The sequence below is a fragment of the Myotis daubentonii genome, chromosome 10, assembly GCF_963259705.1.
Source record: "Myotis daubentonii chromosome 10, mMyoDau2.1, whole genome shotgun sequence".
In the NCBI taxonomy this organism is placed as follows: Eukaryota; Metazoa; Chordata; class Mammalia; order Chiroptera; family Vespertilionidae; genus Myotis; species Myotis daubentonii.
Window position 1 is genome coordinate 80,022,420 of NC_081849.1, and position 21,047 is coordinate 80,043,466.

The following is a 21,047-nucleotide window of genomic DNA, read 5'->3' on the forward strand; positions in this document are numbered from 1 at the left end:
ACCACAACATGAGGAACTGTATTAAAGGGTCGCGGCATTAGGAAGGTTGAGAACCACTGCTCTAGACAGATGCCTGTCTTCGCCGTGGTGATTTCCAATAGTTATTTGGTTACTAGCCATGTTTGAAATGTACCAAGGTACCTAGGCAGGATCTGAGCTTAGCTTTTGTTAGCTGCTTATTAAGGACATTGTTCTCCTATATATGTTCATCTCAACAGATGTCCTGCACTTCCTGGTTATTTCAACACCATGGCTGGAGCACATAATCTCCATTTCTTCTCATTAAAAGAGAAATCGAGTGCTCCTGGGATTTACTGCATTGCGGCAGGAAGACCGATTTTACAAAAATCATGAAGCTGGAACTGCTAGGTGGTATTGTAGGTTTGGAACAGAACAGGCATAGATCCAGTCTGTGAGGACACGATGCAGCAGAGAAAGCCCTGCTAACTGTGTGAAATGAAGGGCTGATAGGAGCATGGGCAGTGGGGGCAGTTCACTCAGCCAAGGGGTAGGAAGTCAGGGAAGGCTTCACAGAGGAGGTGACATTGAGTTGTAACTTGAAGTGAAAGCTGCTCAAGAAAGCATATTCCAGACGAAAGAGAAAAGCAGACCCACAGAGAAGAAACGTAATTCTCCGCACCAAGATTAAATGTTCAAAGTGATTAATTTCTGTTTGTTATTGTTTTCGCGGCTATATTTCCATTTCTTCTTGACACTTTAATCAGGGTTTGCAAGTAAGTCGCACCCATCCTGCCACTCCACCGTGCCCCCCTCCCTGGGCAGAGATCTCCAACTGGGCACAGGGCTACTTCCTTAGAGTCTACTCAACACTGGGCTCCATGATTAACACAAATAAAGCAGACCTAGTCCATCAGTACTAGTAGAAGAGAGTGGTTGGGGAGAGGGGCGCTCACATCTCTCGTTTGATTGGGTGGAGGCGTGGAAAGGGTGGCTATTGAAAATGAGCAGAGGGGCCAGGTCCAAAGATGTCACCAGGGCAACTCCAGAAGTTCCAAACCTTAAGCCACAGCCCAGACCGACTAAATCCCAAACTCTCAGGATGGAAAAAGGCTTCAGTATTTTCCAAACTCCCCAACAACTTCCAGTGTGCAGCCAAGATTAAGAATGACCACCGCAAGGGGGTCTTTGTTAGAAAAAGCCAAGCGCGTCACAGATGTGAAGGGCTGGCAGGGCTGCCATTGCTCTTCCTGGAAGGAGGGTGCTCTAGGGCGAGAGGCAGGCCTTTGAGTCTGGACTCTGCTCAATAAGCAGATGCCCAGAGGGCAGACCTGAGCCGGGCACCACTGCCCAGGGGGCAGACCTGAGCCGGGCACTGCTGCCCAGAGGGTCAGAACCAGAGACTTGGGCTGGTCAGAAAGCTGAGTTGACAATCTGGCCTTCAGGCTACTTTGTTGTTGTTTTAAATCAGTTTTGATGGACAGATGCCAAATCTACTTAGAATCGGCCATTTCTTTCATTTCTGTATTTTAGAAATGGGTAAGTACTAAAGCGTTAAGGGCAATCAGCATAACAACTCAATGAGCCTGATTTTGCTACATTCCACCTTCTTTCAAGATATTAAATTTGCATACAGAAAAAAATGTGCAGGTACATAAACATCAGTGAAACCGTATCATGCCGAGTTAAAAGGAACACGCTTGCTTCAACAGAATTCTCAGTGCACTGCCACTCATGTGAAAGTCATTCTGACAACACGCTGCTTATTTAATTAGAATTTGAGGTCACAGCCCATTGAGCACAGAAAACATGGCTTTGAAAACAGAGCCAATATCAATACCAACCCAATATCTTTGCAAAAAAAGACAAATGTACCTTTTAATTATACCACAGCGCCTCAGAATCTTAAGGGAAAGCCTTCCAGTCTCCCACTCACTCAGTGTTTAGATCTCCCCGGCGGGAGGAAAGCTAAAAAGGGAAGCGCACACCCCAATGTCCTTGCCGACTTCAGTTGTAAAAATGTGTTTGTGCTGACACAGCACTGTGAGATAAAGACAATGGGAGAATGTGGTGAAGTTTAAGAGCAGCTCAGCTGTTTTTGCGTAAGGAACAATTTCACTGAGTTAAATGAGGAACTTTTGGTTGGGGGGAGGGGAAGGGGTCAGATAAGAAACAAGTGATCTGAGACCCAGAGCTGACCCTTACCTAACAGAGGGAGAAAGAAGACAGTGGGTTTCTGGGATCACACAAAGGCAGAAAAGTGAAAAATGAAGTTTTAAAATCCACACAGATCACTAAATTATCTACTTCCTTCTAGGCAAACGAAGTTTACAAAAGAAGTACAGTTTCAAAGGATTTCACTCTTTTTCCATCTCTAAAGTGAAAGAAACACTGTGGTCCATTTACACCACACATGTCAAACCCACGGCCTGCGGGCCTCGTTTATTTGGTCTGTGTTAGCCTTTGTTTGGCAGGCTTGATTTACACCAGGGGATACTATGCAGCAGTAAAAAAGGATCTCTTACCCTTTGAGACAGCATAGCAGTGGTTCTCAACCTTCTGGCCCTTTAAATACAGTTCCTCATGTTGTGACCCAACCATAAAATTATTTTCGTTGCTACTTCATAACTGTCATGCTGCTACTGTTATGAATTGTAATGTAAATATCTGATATGCAGGATGGTCTTAGGCGACCCCTGTGAAAGGGTCGTTCGACCGCCAAAGGGGTCGCAACCCACACGTTGAGAACCGCTGGCATAGAGGGACCTGGACCCAGTCTTGTTTTAAAATGTTTATGGTCCAGAACTCTCATCAATAAATACAGTGCAAATAAGCTGTACTGATGCTCTGGTTAAAAATGACCAGATCTGTTCTTTGCTCCTTGCAAGTTCCATTGGAGCAAAGCCCTTTAGCCACAAGGGACTCCGCAAAATCCAGTTCCCACTATTGCGACCCTCTGTCCTGGTGGGTGGGTAAGTGCTGGCAGGAATAGGGCGCCCCCTAGAGGCAAGTCTTCCAGTCTTTCCCATTCATTAGAGTGTGGTTCTCAAACATGGTCCCGGGGTGAACAGTATCAGCATTACCTGGAACAGGTTAGAAATACATGTGATGGGGCTACATCCGTCTTAGTCCCTTGGGGCGACTACATCGAAATGCCACAGACTGGATACCTTACAAACAGGAATCCTTTTCCTACAGTCCTGGAGGCTGGGAATCCGAGACACAGACGCCGGCTGAGTCCGTGTCCGGTGAGAGCCTGGTTCCTGGTGCACAGACGGCACCTTGCAGCTGTGGCCACACAGTGGAAGGGGCAAGGGAGCATTCCCTTTCGTGTGGGCTCCATCCTCATAACCTAATCCCCTTCCAAAGGCCCCACCCCCTAACACAGTCACCTTAGGGTTAGGATTATTTCAACCTGTGAACTGGGGGACACATTCAGGCCACAGCAGCCCCATCGTAGGCCCGTTGAATCGGAACCTCTGCAGGGGGGGCAGCAATCTGGGTTCAACAAGCCTCCAAGGATGCGAACTCCACACACTACATCTGAGAGCCACTGTGTTATAAACTTCACCCCGGACGTCAGGTGTCACCGTGTAAAGAAACGATTACAGAGGCGTGAACTAACCCGCCTGTCTTTCCTCCAGGCAGACAAGTACAGCTGACGCTCGCATCAAGCCAAAACATGGTGCTGCGACTGAGGGAAGGTCACGCGCCCACACTGTGGTTTGATGTACGAGCAAAAGCTTTCAGCGGCTCTGGAATTATCCCCAAAATATGGCTTTAAAGAACGGCTGTGTCCCTTGATGAAAATGATAAGCCATCTCAGTGTGTGACGCCACAGGTACAAGAAGAGCGTGGGCAAGCCCAGCGCCTGTCCCCAGGACGAAGCAGCTCCGCTCTGCCAGCCCCGCCCTCGGTTATCCGAAGGCACCAGGAGGCTGGACACCCTGGGTCAGGGAGGAAGCGAAAATAACAATAAACAACCAAGTACTCCTCGTATTTTCATGATCTTTTTTATTTAACATACATAGTACATGTAAACAACCGGCATAAAAGTCATAAAAATACAACGCTCCTCTGTCACATCACCGTGTTCCTGACGCACCCTCCCCTCTCCTCACCCGCCTCACCCTAACATGCACTGCTTCTGCCAAGCGCTGCCAGGGGCTGAGCTTCTAGAACTACTGCCCTGGCTTCGTTTGTTCCCATCAGAGCACAGCTGTCTTTATCGCCTCCTTGCCCATCCTTACCTTCCTTACACTAAAGCAAAAATATCTTTAAATGCTAAAAAATGTGTAAAATACTGAACTTCAATACTGTTTTGTCACATTTATGAAACCTACTACTACGCTGTGTTGCCATAAAAAGAGATTTAGAATCTGCAGCAGCGGCTGCCCCCGGACATGACCATGACCGTGACGGTAACTGGGACAGCGGGCCGCGCAGACCGAGGCCTGCCCACACCGTCGGCCGAGAGCAGAACCAGAGCTTGCTGGGAGCCCAGTTACAAATACTGACACACGTGACCTGGAATGACACCAACGTGACCACTTTACCCTCCCCAGCACAGGAACCAGTGGCCACTGTATTTAATGTCCGATCATGACATGGGAACTTATTAGGAAGGAAATCACTGGAGGGGGGAGGAACAGAGAATAACTTTAAAAGTACCATTTCTTCAAAGTCTTGTACCCGCTGAATAAACAAAAGAGCCGCACTTGGGTGGGAAACAGCTGCAGCCGGAGGAGTGCGCTTCCCTCCACCGCCCCACACGCCCATCCTCAGGGGCTCAGGTCCCTCATCCCATTTTTCTGGATCAATTCTCCTCCTCAGCCACAACTCCCCTGGCCACTTCCCAAGAAGTAAAAGTCACCCAGCAAATGGCAAAGGGGGGGAGGGGGGACAAGCACCTAAAGACAGGGACAGAATGGGGGGGGGCGGGCAGGGGGGCTGGAAGGACGTTCCCGGGACCCAGGCCTGGGGCTGCACGCTCAGGTCTGCTCTAAGCTGACCCGGCTGGTCCTGGGTCTGTGAGGAGGCAGAGACAAGCGCGATGCGTGGCTCCCGGGTGGGCACCGGCACCCTCGCTGAGAATCGGGGCTCAGGGCACTCCAGTGAGGCTAACCTGCCTGTGGTTAGAGGACGCTGCATGACTCAATGTGCAGCCCGCCAGAGGCACGGTTTGCTTAGAATTTAGAATCTTAAAACCGTTTCTCAGAGCTACAAGGACTCACTGTTCTGAAAAATCTCATTTCACACAACCTCTAGAAAACAAAAATTCATAGGAGGAACTCAAAGGAGGTTTGGAAATTTTTAAAAATAAAAATAAATAGGAAGAAAAATATAAAGAGGAAAGCTGAATATATTCATTCCTCACACTGAAATGGTTTTTAGAACCAAAGTGGTAAGGCTTAAGGCTTTGTCTTATTAAAGACAGGCAATTTTAAAAGTAAATTATAAAAACTCCATTCAATATTATTATTCATTTACTTTCTGACAGAAAAATTAGTCATGTTGTAGTATATCTTAATAGTAACAGAAAAGCTACCACACACTACAGTCTATTGTTTCACTGTAAATTATGTCTACAGAAATATACATTAGTTTCTGGATGTATTACATTTGAGGTTGTTCAAAATAGTTTTTCTTAAAACTACAATTAAACATGAAAAATTTTAAAAGTGGTTTAAAGGTATTAAAATATACACATTTGAATAATACTAAAAATGAGAAAATATACACTCGCCATTAAATATTTTTAAACCAAGAATAAGTACTTGATAAGGAACTAACTGAGTAAATACCACTGATTTGACAAAGAATGTTGGGTTGGGGGAGAGGGAGGAGGGAGAAGAAACGCTAACACCTCACTGTTGGCTGGCACAGCAATGGAGCTGGCCATTCGGTCTTAGAGTCTGGATTATTAATGGGCAGGAAATGCTTCATTAACAAGAGCGACAAAGAATGAAAGCACACGGAGAAGGGAAGTAAACAGGTAATTCCACCCAGCAACCACCCCTGGCAGCCCCGTCTACCCTTATGACAGGGACCAGCAGGGCTGAGGAGCGCCAATGATCACTGGCATGTCCCAAAGACAAGAGCAAGAGGCAGATGCAAAAGCAAGGGCATTAATGGTCCTTAAACTGTGAAATCAGCCCCCACGGAGTTCAGAATTGACCATATTTTCATATCATCTTTGTCATCACCTATTTATTTTGTAGACAGGAAACATTGCTCCTTTTAGCACAAATGTTTAAGTCAAATACAAGCATATACTCATTTGCATAGCAAATTTTAAGGGGTGCATTGAAATAGTACCCAATTCATAGTGGTATACATACTTTTACAATCAGAATGACATTCGAACAGACCAAATAAAACTCTGTCCTATTTGAAAACAGTTAGCTATAAAAGTTTTTGGGATCTGCTTAAAAACAAGGCATGAGTTATTAGCAAAACGTTAAAACCATGAGTGACCCTTCTCTGCGGGCCGCGGTCATTCTCCTATAACTTCTAAGACTTTGTAAACACTGTTCTGGAACACGGTGGTGAAGTGCGGCTCGGAGTCCTTCACCAGGAGGTTACACAAGGGCGGCTTCCCAGCGTTGGCGGGGTCCTCCACATCCCAAATCTCGGGCATGCTGCAGCCGGGCCTGCAAGATTCACACACAGGGAACCAGGGGGCGTCAGAAGGCGCGGGTGAAGCAGGGCACACACTGTCTATCCTGCCCTCCCTCCTTTCACCTGCTCCACGTCAACTAACTGAGTTTAAAAAATCCAATCAGAGTAATTTACACTCGTGTGAGCCGCCCTAAGCCCTCCTTAGAACAAGGAGGAACACAGCAAAGCTAATGCTAAAGAAACATCTACAAAGTATGTGACTGCAGTGATGGGGAAGAGCTTGGTCACCTTCTGCCTCAGCTACTTACCAAAATGTGCATTCGGACAGTTCGCTCAGCCTCACCCCCACATTTCCAAAACGGGAAAACCCCTGGCTTGGCTGTGTATAAGGATTAATAGAGACACTGTATCTGGCATGGTAACCAGCATGTGGGAAGCATGTCCCACTCTTATTATATTAATTTTACAAATTCTAATTGGCAAGTATACTTAGTTCATATTTATGCAACTTTCCATAAACTGTATTCCAGAATGAGCCAACTTCAAGAAAATGCAGTAGTGTTAAACTCACATCTTAACTGAACCCATAATTCAATCTTGAAAACGACATATTTTTTTTTAAAGAACAGTATAAGTAAAATTGGTATTATGTGATATTTGCCCAAATAAGATTAAGATCTTCGTGATAACTCGAACATTTATTTTAAATCTAAAATTGTTGGCTTTTGTTACGGTTCACAATTTCCTTTTAAAGATTTTTATATTATACTCCAAAATACCAGTCTTTTCTTTTAGAGCTTATGACTTTTGTCTTGTTTAAGGAATTCTTCCATACCACACTATCGTGAACACATACATTGTGTATTCTCCCATGAAAGTTTTAAGTTTGCTGTGTGCATTTAGACCTAGAACTCATCTGTAATTAATTTCCTGTATGGTGTGAGGTAGAGATTTGATTTTAAATTTTTCCATACAGAAAGACCAGTAGTTCTTGGTCCAATTATTGCTTATCAAATCCATCCTCACATGCCCACTGTTCAGTAAGTGACACATTACTTTCCAATCTATATTGCCTAATATTTATAATCACTAAAGTAATCATTGATTCAGCAAGGAATAAAAACTGGATGTAAAAGATATCTGGTGAAACGCTGTTGAGAAAGAGGATGAACAAATGGCCTCTACATACCACTCTATAGATTTCTTATTAATAATAAAGGAAAGCTGTCTCCTTAAACTAGAGAGAGTGGGACATGCTTCAATCACGTGAAGGGACTTAGCTTCACGGATGACAGAACAGAGGGATGTGCACTCCCAGGGGACACGGAATGGGAAGCGCAACCACTTCTCTGCCAAACGGAGCCTCGTCCAGAGGATCGCAGGGCAAGTCACATGTGGGACGTGCTTACAAGACGCTGGCCCCATTCATAAAACAGAAAAGGTGAATGCAAGTTCACAACCTTCTATTCGCTTTGAGAAATTTAAAAAATAAAAACGACAGAAAATATCCTCTCTTTTCTCCTGCAAGCAGGGAGCTCAGGAGCTGGGAGTTTCTGCTTGCTGTGTAGTTCACCCTCTGCTGCCATTGGCCTGCAGTGTGCTAACAGCCTGGCCTCAGCTCCTGGGAGAAAACGAGAAGGTACACAAGCCGAGCCCCATCATGTGTGTGCTCAGTGTCGGTAGGTACTAACCTGGGGGATAACAGGTTAGAGAAAGTCACTTCCTCCGCTTCCTGCCTCCCCACTTCTGCTGAACAAACACAAGGGCAAGTCAAGGAGAAATTATAGAGCGCTGACAACTCATGTTTTGTCATAGTTGCTTCACTTTTTTCTAAGAGAAAAAGCCATTCCCAGTTAAGTCCCTTTATTCCCAATGGCAACCCCACTCCCTGCTCTCCACCAGGAGGCGAGCACAGTGGCGGAATGCAATCCTTTCTCTTTTCACAGCATCTTTACTTAGAGGAAATCAATCATCCAGAAAGTGTCAGACAGACCTATCAAAATAAAACATGGAAGTCAGCGTCCCTCCCGGGCCAACCTCAGAGGTGACTTCTGCAAAGAGCCCAGCACACACTCTGCCAGACTTTTTCTTCTGGTTCAGACACAGGCACAGGGAGGCACGGGCATTTACATGGGCTGATGCCCCGGGCTGCTTTTACACAAATGAGATTGTTCTGGGACTCCTCACTGCCAATAAAATGTGGCCCTTTTCCATCTCATTACATAAAGACCAGCTTTCCTCCTTTTAATTGTCGCTGGTCCTCCTGTGCATTACGTAACCACTCTCTTACGGGTGGGTGTTTAACTGCTTCCCATGTTACCATAATAAAGCGGTGCTTGCATAAACATTTCTGTGCCTCTGTCCTTCTGCAAGCTAAGCTTCTAGAAGCAGCACTCTCACCCTGACAAAGGGCTACACAACTTGCACGTTGCCTCCATCAGAGGATCTCCACGGGAGGTTTCCCCAATGAGTGTTCGTGTGCAGAGTGTTCGGTGCACATTTTTGCACACCGTGGCTGACAGCAGATTCTACCGACACTGAGCACACACATGACGGGGCTCGGCTTGTGTACCTTCTCGTTTTCTCCCAGGAGCTGAGGCCAGGCTGTTAGCACACTGCAGGCCAATGGCAGCAGAGGGTGAACTACACAGCAAGCAGAAACTCCCAGCTCCTGAGCTCCCTTGCTTGCAGGAGAAAAGAGAGGGCAGAGCTGCCTTTGGGAGACTGTCTGCCCAAGTGTAACATCCTTGAGTCCCTATCAAGTTCCCAAAGTCTCCCCAGGCCAGCCGGCTACATCTTCAAACAGCATCAGTGAAAACCTGAATAATTTTCTTCTGAATTCATGTATTTTAATTTCATGTCAACTGTATTATTGGGACTAATGAGAAAGAAAGCAGAGAACTGAGAGTAGTTAATTAAAAGCTCATCTATAACTCGCATTTGAGTGATTTTCATACATGTTATTGGAACACAGAGTGTCAAGTAATAAGGAATAATTAAGGCACACAATTAAGCCCCTTGTAAATGAGATCATATACTTTAGGGCTCACCCAAGTGCTGGGCATGAACCGAACACTAGATAAATATTAGTCCCTGTCCTTTCTTCTCGTATGTGAGTTCCCCATTCGCTCCTCTGTTCTGACAGGTTGCTCTGTCCCCGTGGCACGCAGGTGTCTCGGGCCGGCATGGCTGAGCTGGGAGCGAGGGCCCAGGCGGGGGAGAAGGAAGAGCCCAATGCAGGTGGAAAGTCTGCCAAGAAACTCCGTCCATCCCATGGCTACGGCAGGCCTCGCCATCAGTCTTTCTCCCCCGCCTCCTCTCTGAGCGCCTGTTTGCTTCCCTATCAGAACGGAAAGCACAGTGTGCGTTTTGTTTCAAGGACTAAGCCCTGAGATTTAGCATCAGTCTGGCTGCAATCTTGCAGCAGATCAAGTGTTGTTTTAGTAATGGAGTGGGGATAACAGGTTAGAGAAAGTCACTTCCTTCGTTTCCTGCCTCCCCACTTCTGCTGAACAAACACAAGGGCAAGTCAAGGTCCCCATGGGAATCCAGCACCCCCACCACCCACCTCTGAGTCTTGGTGCTGGCAACAAGCTCTGTCTAGATGGGTGATTAACTGCTGATGTTTAGGGTGCAGATTAACTGCCTGAATAAATTCCTAAAGTTGTCTTCTCCCCCATCATGAACAGAAAGCAGTGCTCTGCTATTAGTACGTGAACTACTACACCCACGCACATCCCGGGCGCTCCCACAGAACCTCAGCACCGATCCACACTATTCTGCAAGGGTCCAGGGGAACACGAAGACTCTTGAGCCAAGGCTCGTCATTAGCTTGGGTGGGGGGCAGAGCATGAAACATGACATTTCTGTCCCAGGAACCTACCGCTGTCTCAGGCTGGCAGAGGCTTGGGAGTGAGGCCGAGGCACAAAGCAGACCCCAGCACGGTGGAAATCGCCGTCAAAAAATGGAGTGCTGGCCGGTGTGGCTCAGTGGTTGAGGGTCGAACTATGAACCAGGATTCCCAGTCAGGGCACATGCCCGGGTTACGGGCTCAGTGCCCAGTGTGGGGCATGCAGATCAAAGATTCTGTCTCATCATGGATGTTTCTATCTCTCTCTCCCTCTCCCTTCCTCTCTGAAATCAATAAAAATATATTTTTTAAAAGGAGTGCTTCTGACAGCAGATGTCAGCCCCATCCAGTTATTACAAAGTCCTCACAGAAGTATGAGAAGAGTTAAGAGTTTTCTGTCCTAAATTTACCCAACGAAGTTAGTTAAGATGGGTATACGAATTTCATATACATTCTTATGTTCAAAAAGACTTCAAGCAAAAAGACTTCTAAAACATGACTTGAAGAACAATAACATTTTCCATAAATCCTGATTCAAGTCGAGTAGCTTGGGACATATTCACAGAAAAACCGTTCAACAATCAACAACTGTTCGAGTTTCCTGGTGGGCAATGCTGACCAACCGTGTCCCAGAATTGTTTTCCCTCCTGAGTCCATATATAATTAGTGTGAATTAACACCCTTGTGTACCACGGAAATACATGGTGAGTAAGTAGGACCAAGCCACCGACACAGCAGTCTCCTGACGGCTTCTGTTCAGCTGAAGAGCAGTGAGAATGAGCAGCATCCCACAAACATCCCCGGTTTCTGGTGAGACGCTCCCGTCCTTGCTCCGCCGGGAGCCCATGCTTTGGTGTGTCAGCAGCAAGCCGCTGTCATCAGCTATCCAGCCACCCAGTGCAGCTAACAGTCCACCGTGGAGCTCACAGTAGCTCTGAGGGTCTTACTAACTCTGGCTGCTTACACCCTTAGTGAGCGGCTCTTGAAAACAGGCATTTTTTAAAACGATAAACCCAAGAGCATATAGGTCAGAGTAAAAGTAGCCATTTTCCCACTCAAATACGACGTGGAAACAGCAGAGAGGTTTTGTCTAAGCTGCAGGGGTGGCAGGGATGGTGGGGACAAAGGAGGCCCTGACGCTCAGCGCCTCCCCACGTCATCACAACCAGACTCTCCATGTGGTCTCAGACTCTGCAAGTCTTTTGAGAGAAAATACATCCAATGTGAAATAAAAGATTTAAAAAACATCACAGGCAAATATTAATAATTCGGGAAATTATCAATCAGCGCCTGTATACTGCCTTTAAGGAAGTGTACACGGGCCAATCATTATAAAGAAATAGATATCTGTAATGACAGAAGGGAAAAACTCCAATTCAAACCATTACCTTACAAATATTTCCCCTTATACTTTGCTAAATGCTGCATCTCCCGCACGACTTAACAAAGCGCTTGCCCAGGAGCCTGGCCTGGCGTTCGTGGCTCGTGGTCATCAGACATGTACTCACTTGGATCTCCGCACGCACCACGACTCTTCCAGGATGTAGTAATTCACTTGTAACTTGACCAGCTCTCGCTTCACTTCTTCAGCTGCTTTCCGGCTATACATCGAGTACACTATTTTCGTTCTGGCTCTTTAAAGAAAAATCGAGCAGAAGATTGTGAGATTAAAGGGGGCTGGGAGAAGGAGCCAGGGAGGCTGGGCCAGGAGACGCCCCACAGGAGCCCACTCAGGGCATCGGGAGGGAGGGAGGGAGGAAGGAAAGGGGAGGAGGGGGCACCGGACCTGGGAGAGGGGTTCCCACACGTGGGCTTTCTGGCTGTTTGCTTGGTTTTGTTCTAAGGCGTCGCTCTCACAAGAAAGAGGGGGTGGGAGGCGCTACACAAGCACAAGATGGGCTCCTTGGCGCTGCCCCAGCCCAGCCCTGACCCCGACAGTCAGCGGGCAGCGGCTCTCCATTTCGTCCCTAGGTTTGTAAAAGCTAAAATTATTCAACATACTGCTCTGGAAATTAGCTTGCCAGGAATAATTTTATTTTTAATCATGAAAAGCTTTTTATTTATAAAATGTATATCCCACTGCTATTACTAGGACTCACCCAGTCCCTTAGGAAAGGAACAACATGACCTACCCTAGGAAACGCACGGGAATGGAGTCTATTTCCTTTTCAAAGAGGGCATACTTTACGTTTTTAAGAAAAAACAGTAAAAAACAAAACAAAATCATTTTAACAGGTTATCCTGGTGAAAACCAGAATAAAAGCCTCTTTGAATGGAATTCCAGAAAAATGGGCCATGAGAAAACCTTCACAGAAGCTACAGGCTGAGGAGTCTCCGGGAGCCGAGGAGGACGAGTAACAACCTAATGTTTGGGATTCGTGACCCGACTGGGCTGACACGCGGGGACTCCCTCGGCGCCCGGTGAGACGATGAGCCCCGGGGGGGGCTGTACTGCCCTATGGAGCCTCACGTTTTGCAAGTAACGCAGCATCTCACCAGCATTCCTCCCACCTCTGTAAGTCCCAGCTCACCCCGTCCTTCCTGAAACCTTACTCTGCTGGCCCCCACACTATGAGTATGAAAATGTGCTTTCAGGGTGAGAATCGTGTACCTCAGTCCTGCATCTTCATAATGTGGATGGTTGACAACGGGCCGAAGCGCAGAGAGTTTCACACTCGCCATCGTGGGCATGGCGCCCGCAAACACCGCGTCTGCAAAGCAGGAGCCACGTCTTAGGAGGACACTCAACTCAAAGAAGCGGAGCCCAGCTGAGGGAGCTGCAGCCCGGAGAGGTGGTCCCTGAACCCCCCAGGGCAGAGCCAGAGTGGAGTCCGACGGCTGCCAGCCGACACCCAGCTCCCTGAGGCCTTCTCCTCGGGAGACAGCCTCATCATCTCATATCGAGGGTTTTTGTGTTTTGTTTATTGTAAACATCTTGGCTATCTTTCCTGGTTCTAGGAAAGAAGTAACAAATTGACTCAGAAACTTTTATAGAACCAAGAAATTCTGAAGATGATTTCATATTCAGTCATTTGATACTCGGATGACAATAAAATCTCCCTCTTTAAACATAAAGATCCCATGAGTTCATTTCAAGAAGGAATTTGGCTAAGATTAAAAATTCATGAAGAAAACAAGCATAAAAATTATTTTAAATTGTGGCATGTAAAACTTTTAAAAAGTTGGAATGTATGGAAAATAGAAAAATTAATTACTAAAAAAATAAGCCTCGCATTTCCTTTGCAAACCACTTAAGCAAGATTGACACCGTGCCCAGCCCGCGTGGCTCAGTGGTTGAGAGTTGGCCTATGAACCAGGAAGTCATTGTTCCATTCCCGGTCAGGGCATATGCTAGGGTTGTGGGCTCAATTCCCAGCATGAGGCATACAGGAGGCAGCCGATCAATGATTCTCGCATCATCGATATTTCTATCTCCCTCTCTCCTCCCTTCCTCTCTGAAATCAATAAAAATATTAAAAAAAAAAAAAAAAAGATTGACATCTCTCTTCTGGATAATGCATGAGCAGCACTGACTAGAAAGAGTAAAGCTATTGGCAGTTACTCGGTTCAGGGTTTTGCAGTGCATGTAAAATTTGGGGAAAACACTACTTTTCTTTTTACCTGGTTTGGTACTATATTTGATCCATTCTATAAGTTCTTCTTGTGGCAAATTGCTGAATTCCCCTACAATATTCCACTGGGTTTGCAGATTTGCGGAACCCTGTATCGACATTGCTGCTAACAGAGCAAGAACAACAGCACCCGGGTGTACTTTGCAAAAGAGCCATCCAAACAGCTGAAACCAAGTCAAAGACACATGGGCAGTTAACTGTCAGTAGGAAGCAGCATGTTTCCAACACACACACATTCTTCCCAGAGAACAACACAGTCTCTGCGAGGCCCCGATAAAGCAAGTTCCAGAAACAGTGCCGTGGAAATCAAAGGATTCTCCCACCAGCCCTTATACTAGTGGGCCGAGATTTAAGCAGCTCTTCTCTCAACTTGCTCGCTCTACTCCCCGTCAGGCCAGGCCAGGCCAGGCCCACTGCAAAATGAGAACCGGGGCCCCTTGCTCGAAGATTATGAAGATCACAAAAGCCACAGCAGAGCATGGAGCTCAGTGCAGGGTCCTTCCCCAGGCGGCTGTGCGTGGAGCACCCACCCCGAGAGGCCAGCCCGGGGCACCTAGGGCCATAGTCTCACTGGGGGGTGGGGGGTGGAGGTGGGGAGGGAGGAGGGATGCAGGGAAAGCTTCCAGCCAGCCTCCTTTTCTGTCCAGGCCGCTGGGCACAGGGGCAGAAACAGCAGTCTCCCTCCATCGACCCTCAGAAAGCAGTGCCTCTCAAACTAACAACACTCTGCCTGGGAACCGGAGGCCGGCTGGTGGTGTCCGTATTCGGATGGCCCACTCTCAGTAACAACACGTGCCGCTATCATTCTCTCCCAAAGATCACTCCCAAAGACACACAGAAAATGGTGCTTTTAGGTATTCCACCCACTGCTCCACCCTCCTCCCCAGAGCGTGGTTAGACGCTAAGTAAATACTGCTAAGTTGAAAAGAGGTACTGTTCCACACAGGGCCACTTGATTGATGAAAAAGTGACACTGTGGCCCTAGCCGTTTGGCTTAGTGGATAGAGCATCAGCCTGCAGACTGAAGGGTCCTGGGTTCGATTCCAGTCAAGGGCACATGCCTAGGTTGCAGGCTCTATGCACAGGTTGCAGGCTCGATCCCCAGGAGGGGACGTGCAGGAGGCAGCAGATCAATGATTCACTCTCATCACTGATGTTTCTATCTCTCTCTCCCTCTCCCTTTCTCTCTGAAATCATTAAAAATATATTTTTTTAAAAAAAGAAAAGGTAACTCGTAAGGAAGCATAAATCTGTGACCACAGAGCAAGGAGGCAGGTATCCAGGAAAAGTAAGCAGCAAATAACCAGCAGGCTTCAGCTCAATTTTAAAAGGGAACGCACTGAAGCCAGGGATACACTGTGCACACGTGTTCTCAATGAAAACATTGTAAAGCTCAATACTGGAAAACATGCAACTTGAAAGTACGTCTCAAATAAAATCAATTGTTACAATACTTTATGATATGAATGTCAAAGCAAACAAATTATCTCTACAATTAAGCTCTGCTTCCCATCAACATCTGTAGTAACCATTCCTGAATTCACTGCACTGCTGTTGTTTGTCAAGGACTATTCTAGAAGTTAGGAGACAGAACATGATCAGCTTTGGCTTTTTGGAATAATCAGTACAAAACCATGAAGAGCTTCAATGATAATCATTTCAGAACTCTGGGTAATTCAATATTGTCTTAGGGACCCTCAACAACAAAGGCTGTGAAGTTATCACAGCGGCTACAACGCCAAGGAGCCACGACCTTACCTGTCTCGAGCAGATTAGGGAAGCCATGACACACATGTGTGGTGTCAGGAAGAGTTTCAGTCTCATGATTAAAATACCGAGGGCTGTGTACGCGACCAGCTGCAGTGCATGGTACACCAGCTGGAAGGAAAGGAGACCGGTTCACTCCTACTGTCTGTGACGTTTGAGGCTATAGCGTCAAAACGGTGGACACACAGAAAAGGGTACTGCTTCTTAGTAACAACACTTTCATTTCTGAAATAAACAAGCCTTCACATTCACTGTCCAACTTCTCCCCTCTGTCTGAGGGCTCAAATTCCGTCACTGAGGCACATTTCTGAATCTACCTCTCGCTACCAGGTCCCGGCGGGAGCGGCAACCAGAAACAGCTGCGGTTCAAGCTCCCAGCGCTCTGCCCTGGCCGAGCCATCAGAACCAGGTGGGACCGTGCACTGCAGCATCACTAGCTGCAGGCGCCAGGCTTGTGCTCAGAGAGCAGGTCGTGAGGCCTCATCAGAAGGAAAAAAGGGTAATTCTTGTAACTGAGTGGGGTGGCAGAAGTTAACTAGACATATTGTGATCATTTCTCAATGTATGTACATTCGAATCATGTGTTGTAGCTCAAACTATAATATCCTATCTAATAAAAGAGAAAAACGGTAATTGGCGTACGACGATACTCTTTTCATTGGCTAATCAGGGCTATATGCAAATTAACTGCCAACTATGATTGGCAGTTAACTGCCAACTATGATTGGCAGTTAACTGCCAACAAGATGGCGGTTAATTTGCATATGCAGGCACAATGCAGGGAGGCGAAAGGGAAAGCAGGAAGAAGCCCCCTGCCACTGACAGTGATCGGAAACCCAGGGGGGAGCTAAGAGCTGGGGGGCAGGGCAAAGGCGGCCCTGGGGCCGCCTTTGCCCTGCCCCCCAGCCATGATCGGAGAATCAGGTGCCTTTGCCGCCCTGGCCAGTGATAGCAGGAAGTAGGGGTGGAGCCAGCGATGGGAGCTGGGCACGGTCGAAGCTGGCAGTCCCGGGAGCTAGGGGTCCCTTGCCTGGGCCTAAAGCGGAGCCCACGATCGCGGGGCCACTGCAGCTGCGGGTCCCCACTGCCCGGGCCGGACACCTAGGCCAGAGGCCTCAGGCCTGGTCAAGGGGCCGATCCGGTGATTGGTGATCGGAGGGTGATGAGGGTCAACTCCTCTGGCCGAGGCATCAGGCCTGGGTGGGGGGCGGAGCCGGGGGTTGGGGGGATATGATGGTCCCCTTCCCCAGGCCTGAAGCCTGGGTCAGAGGCGTCAGGCTTGGGCGGGGGGTGGAGCAAGCGATCAGAGGGAGATGGAGGTCCCCTGCCCAGGCATGATTCCTGGGCCAGAGGCCTCAGGCCTGGGCGGGGGCCAGAGCCAGTGATCAGGGGGAGATGGGGGTCCCCTGTCCAAGCCTGACACCTCTGGCGGAGGCGTCAGGCCTGGGCAAGGGGCTGATCCTGCAATTGGAGGGTGATGGGGGTCTATGACTCTGGCGGAGGTGTCAGGCGTGGGCAAGGGGCCGATCCTGCGATTGGAGGGTGATGGGGGTCAACGCCTGAGGGCTCCCAGTATGTGAGAGGGGGCAGGCTGGGCTGAGGGACACTCCCCTCCCCACACACACCCAGTGCACGAATTTCGTGCACCGGGCCCCTAGTAATGTTATATGTCAATTATATCTCAATTTAAAAAGAAGAGTAAGAAGGGGGAAAACCCAGGCTGAATCACCAGGAGCTGGGAGTAGCAGCAGTCACATCTCCGAAGCCCGGGCAAGGTGAGCCAAGGGGAAAGCAATCCCAATCCGCGTGCCTCTGAATGGTTCCAGAAATGAACTGCCACCACCGTGGGGATCCCACGGGGGACCAAGTGAGTTTCCTACTTAACAGTGACCAGTCCCGCTTGTCGCATTCTCAGCAAACACGTGCAGGCCTCGTCTACAGATGAGTAGTGACATTACTAATAAACTCAGAAGGTGGGACTAGGAAAAAAGTCCAAATATATACAAACATTAAGTCTTTACCTCTCCATGCTCACACTGGTGGTTTCTGCAATGGGAAAAGAAACACTACTATTAAATCACGGTGGGAGCACTTCCTTCAATTGTTTGCATCTTTATCTTACAAATGTGAGTTTTACAGCTCCTATAATAGTCCCTCAGGGCGCATCTATGTAAAGCAAAATAACTAACAGTGATAAACCCAAGCCGGGGCTGCAGCCCTTTAAGACAGTTTCTTGGGAAAGAAATGGCAATGCTGCTCGTGCCGTAGACTTGATGCCATGGACTTTTATCAGGCCGACGGAACACGTGGGGAGCCAGCCCTCACTGCAGCCGTCCCAGCAGTGCGGACTGAGAGGAGCTCCGAGGCCTTCGGTGCCAAACCCTGCCTCCCTCCCCCATGCTCCCTCAGCTCCCCCTGAACTGTAGCTGCTACGGAGACCATTTAGGAAGCCACATAGAAGATTTTTTCAGCAGCATCTCTGGAATACAAACAGCCTCAAAATGCCATCTTTAGCTTTGACAGCTTGAACTTCCCGAGGAGGATGTGTGCATGAAAGCTCGCACATCCACCTCCGACCCCACCCCGCGCCCCGCCCTACAGATGCCTTCACAGTCCCGAGAGCAACCTTGAACATGGGAATCCGGGCACGCCACACCCTGCCCAAACCCTCCACTGGGTCCTCCGGTAACGAAGAAACTCAAATCCCTAACACGCTGCCCACCGCCTTCCTAAGCTGGGCCCCACTCCTCATCCTTGGGTCACAGCCCCTCTTGATCACCAACCTCTAGTTACACAACTCATGCTGGTGCTGCCACCCTAGAGGCGCCCTGCCCCCCCATTCAGTCCCCCTCCTCGATCACTCCCACATCATCTCCCTGTTTTACCGCCTCATACAAGACACACTGTCATGGGCTTATTGACTATCATCTCTCCCCTACGAAACGAACCCCTCAGGAGGACAGGGTGCAAATCCGTCCACACGCTCCATGTCACCGAGCACGGATGACACTGGACGTGGCGCGGGGAACAAGGTGGGAAATGCCCTTTGCCCCCATGCAGCTTACACAAAAGGAGAAGGAGAGGGAAAGCAAAGGAAGGGGATCCGGTACTCACATCCCATATTCACTCGTCTCTCCCGCCCGCTCCCCTTCTACACTGGCGTCCGACTCGGGCACTCACGCGCAATCAAGTGTCAGGGAACCAGACCTCAAAGCCCTGCCCTACTCCGGTGACCCCGCTAGCCCCGTGGGCTCTGCAGTTACTTCCGCAGCCAGCGGTTCTCCCAGGGCCGCTCTGCGTCTGGACAGGCCCGCCCTTCTCCTCCAGAGCTGCCTCACAGCTGTGGCTTCGTGTCTTGTCATCTGTACAAACCTTCAAGCTCTTTGGGAAAAACTCCGTCTCCAATGGAGAGAAATGTTGGCATTTATACCAGAAGCCTTCCCTGCCCTGCCCTCCCACCCCTATCCCGCCCCACCCTACCCCCCCACCCCCACCAAAGGCTCCAGGAATAAACACGGCCACGGCCACGGCCACAGCCACAGCCGTTTCTGAATGAGAACGAGGACTGTTCGGGGTACGTGCAACCATTTCTCTCTGGTTGGTAGAAACTCGCAGGTGAGAGAATAAGACTGTGTGTGTTCGTTATAAAAGAAAACACAAACACATAAACTTCACCATCTCTGTCCCCGCCCCAAAACTCCGGAAAAGTGTGGAAGTCGAATTGAAACTTCCTTTACTCCGTCCTCCAGTCCATGCTCTCAGTCATTAGTGTCATCCTTCCAGATCCTTCCTATGCACAAATAAGTGTACACAATCTTCCTATTTTAAACAAAAGTGGAACCATCCTATCTACGGTTTTGTAACTTTGTATTCAATGACGTGTGATGGAAATATGTCCATGAAGACAGCCAGCACCCATCTATGACTGGGTCCTAATTAAGCCAATCCCTTACTTGTGGACACTGGGGTTGTTCCCACGGTTCACCGAACACCCCCACCACGCGCATCTCTGTGCATTATCTCTGCGTTGCTGTGAGCACGGAGAGGACGCGCTGGCATGGAGAGAAGTGCTGGCTGAAGCACAGCCCCACCGTACCTCTCCCTGTGCCATCGAACTTCCAGAGGCACAGTATTTAAGCACAAATGGTGATGCACGCTGAGAGAATCAGAAAGGGGTGATGTGAAGAATAACAAGCAAGAGACAGGAAGCTACTCAGGAATGATGGTCAGGGAGAGCTTCCTGAGGAGGTGACATTATGTAAGGATTAAAGGCTTTGGCCATACAAAAGAGCCAGGCTATGGGGCCAGGGGAGGGGCAGGTATGGGCCGGGCAGGACCACTGCCAAACCACAGAGGCAGGGCACCACTTGCCTGTTCAGGGGCAGAAAGGGAAAGGAGAATTCGTTCTTCTCTCAATTGCTAGTAATGGGTTTTTATCATTTTTCTTATTTATTGAAATTCTTTATCTAAGACTAGAGGCCCTGTGCACGGCATGTGTGCACTGGTAGGGGCTGTGGCCTGTGGGGATTGCCCACTGTGGGAGCACTGCTCATCCCGGTCAGTCGAGCGGCACTCCCACTGTGGGAGCGCACTGACCACCAAGGGGCAGCTCCTGCATTGAGCGTCTGCCCCCCGGTGGTCAGTGTGCGTCACAGCGCCTGGTCGACCAGTCGTTCTGCCGTTTGGTCGCTGGGCTTTTATTAGATAGGATGGCCCTTAGTCCCATGTTCTTATATTACAAACACTTCCCCCAACTCGTCTTTTTCTTTGAACAATGCTTATAATATCTTACCAAACCCAAGTATGTATCTGGACAACCTTGTCATCTTTTCCTCTAGCTTACAGGTTTTTATGTCAGACTTAACAAGGCCTCTCTAATCCTAAAATTAGAAATGTAATCTCTCGGTTCATTTTGAAGTTTCATTTTTTCCCCCCGAATCTTTGTTCCATTCGAAATTTATTTTGCATAGAAAGTGCGGTATGGATCCAGTTTTATATTTCCCTGCTCTTCTCTGGTCCTGAAACCATCGACAGAATCATAGTTTCCCTGCTAAACCAAAACACAACACTGTGTCCCTCAGGCACAGACCATGTGCAGGTCGTGTCGGCCTGGGCTCGATCGGGCGGGGCCTGGAGTGTGGACAGGGGTGTGCTGGGCTCTGCACAGGTAAGAAATAACGAGAAAAACAAAGAAGGGATGACAACCAGGGAAACGACA

At 48.4% G+C, this 21,047-nt stretch overlaps 1 protein-coding gene across 5 annotated transcripts in view; it reads right to left on the reverse strand.

Moving 5' to 3' along the window:
* Positions 1 to 3,952: 3,952 nt before the first annotated feature.
* DPY19L1 (dpy-19 like C-mannosyltransferase 1) overlaps positions 3,953 to 21,047 on the reverse strand; it is a 61,406-nt gene continuing 44,311 nt past the window's right edge. For 4 of the 5 annotated variants that reach the window (XM_059655839.1, XM_059655837.1, XM_059655838.1 and 1 more), the window contains 6 exons: positions 17,851 to 17,875; positions 15,821 to 15,940; positions 14,052 to 14,226; positions 13,042 to 13,141; positions 11,939 to 12,064; positions 3,953 to 6,611 (listed from right to left, as the gene is read on the reverse strand). In XM_059655839.1, the coding sequence (XP_059511822.1) occupies positions 6,455 to 6,611; positions 11,939 to 12,064; positions 13,042 to 13,141; positions 14,052 to 14,226; positions 15,821 to 15,940; positions 17,851 to 17,875 (703 nt within the window). In that variant the 3' untranslated portion in view covers positions 3,953 to 6,454. Of the gene's footprint in view, positions 6,612 to 11,938; positions 12,065 to 13,041; positions 13,142 to 13,259; positions 13,385 to 14,051; positions 14,227 to 15,820; positions 15,941 to 17,850; positions 17,876 to 21,047 lie in introns of those variants that run through there. The other variant, XM_059655840.1, reaches the window with a different exon arrangement.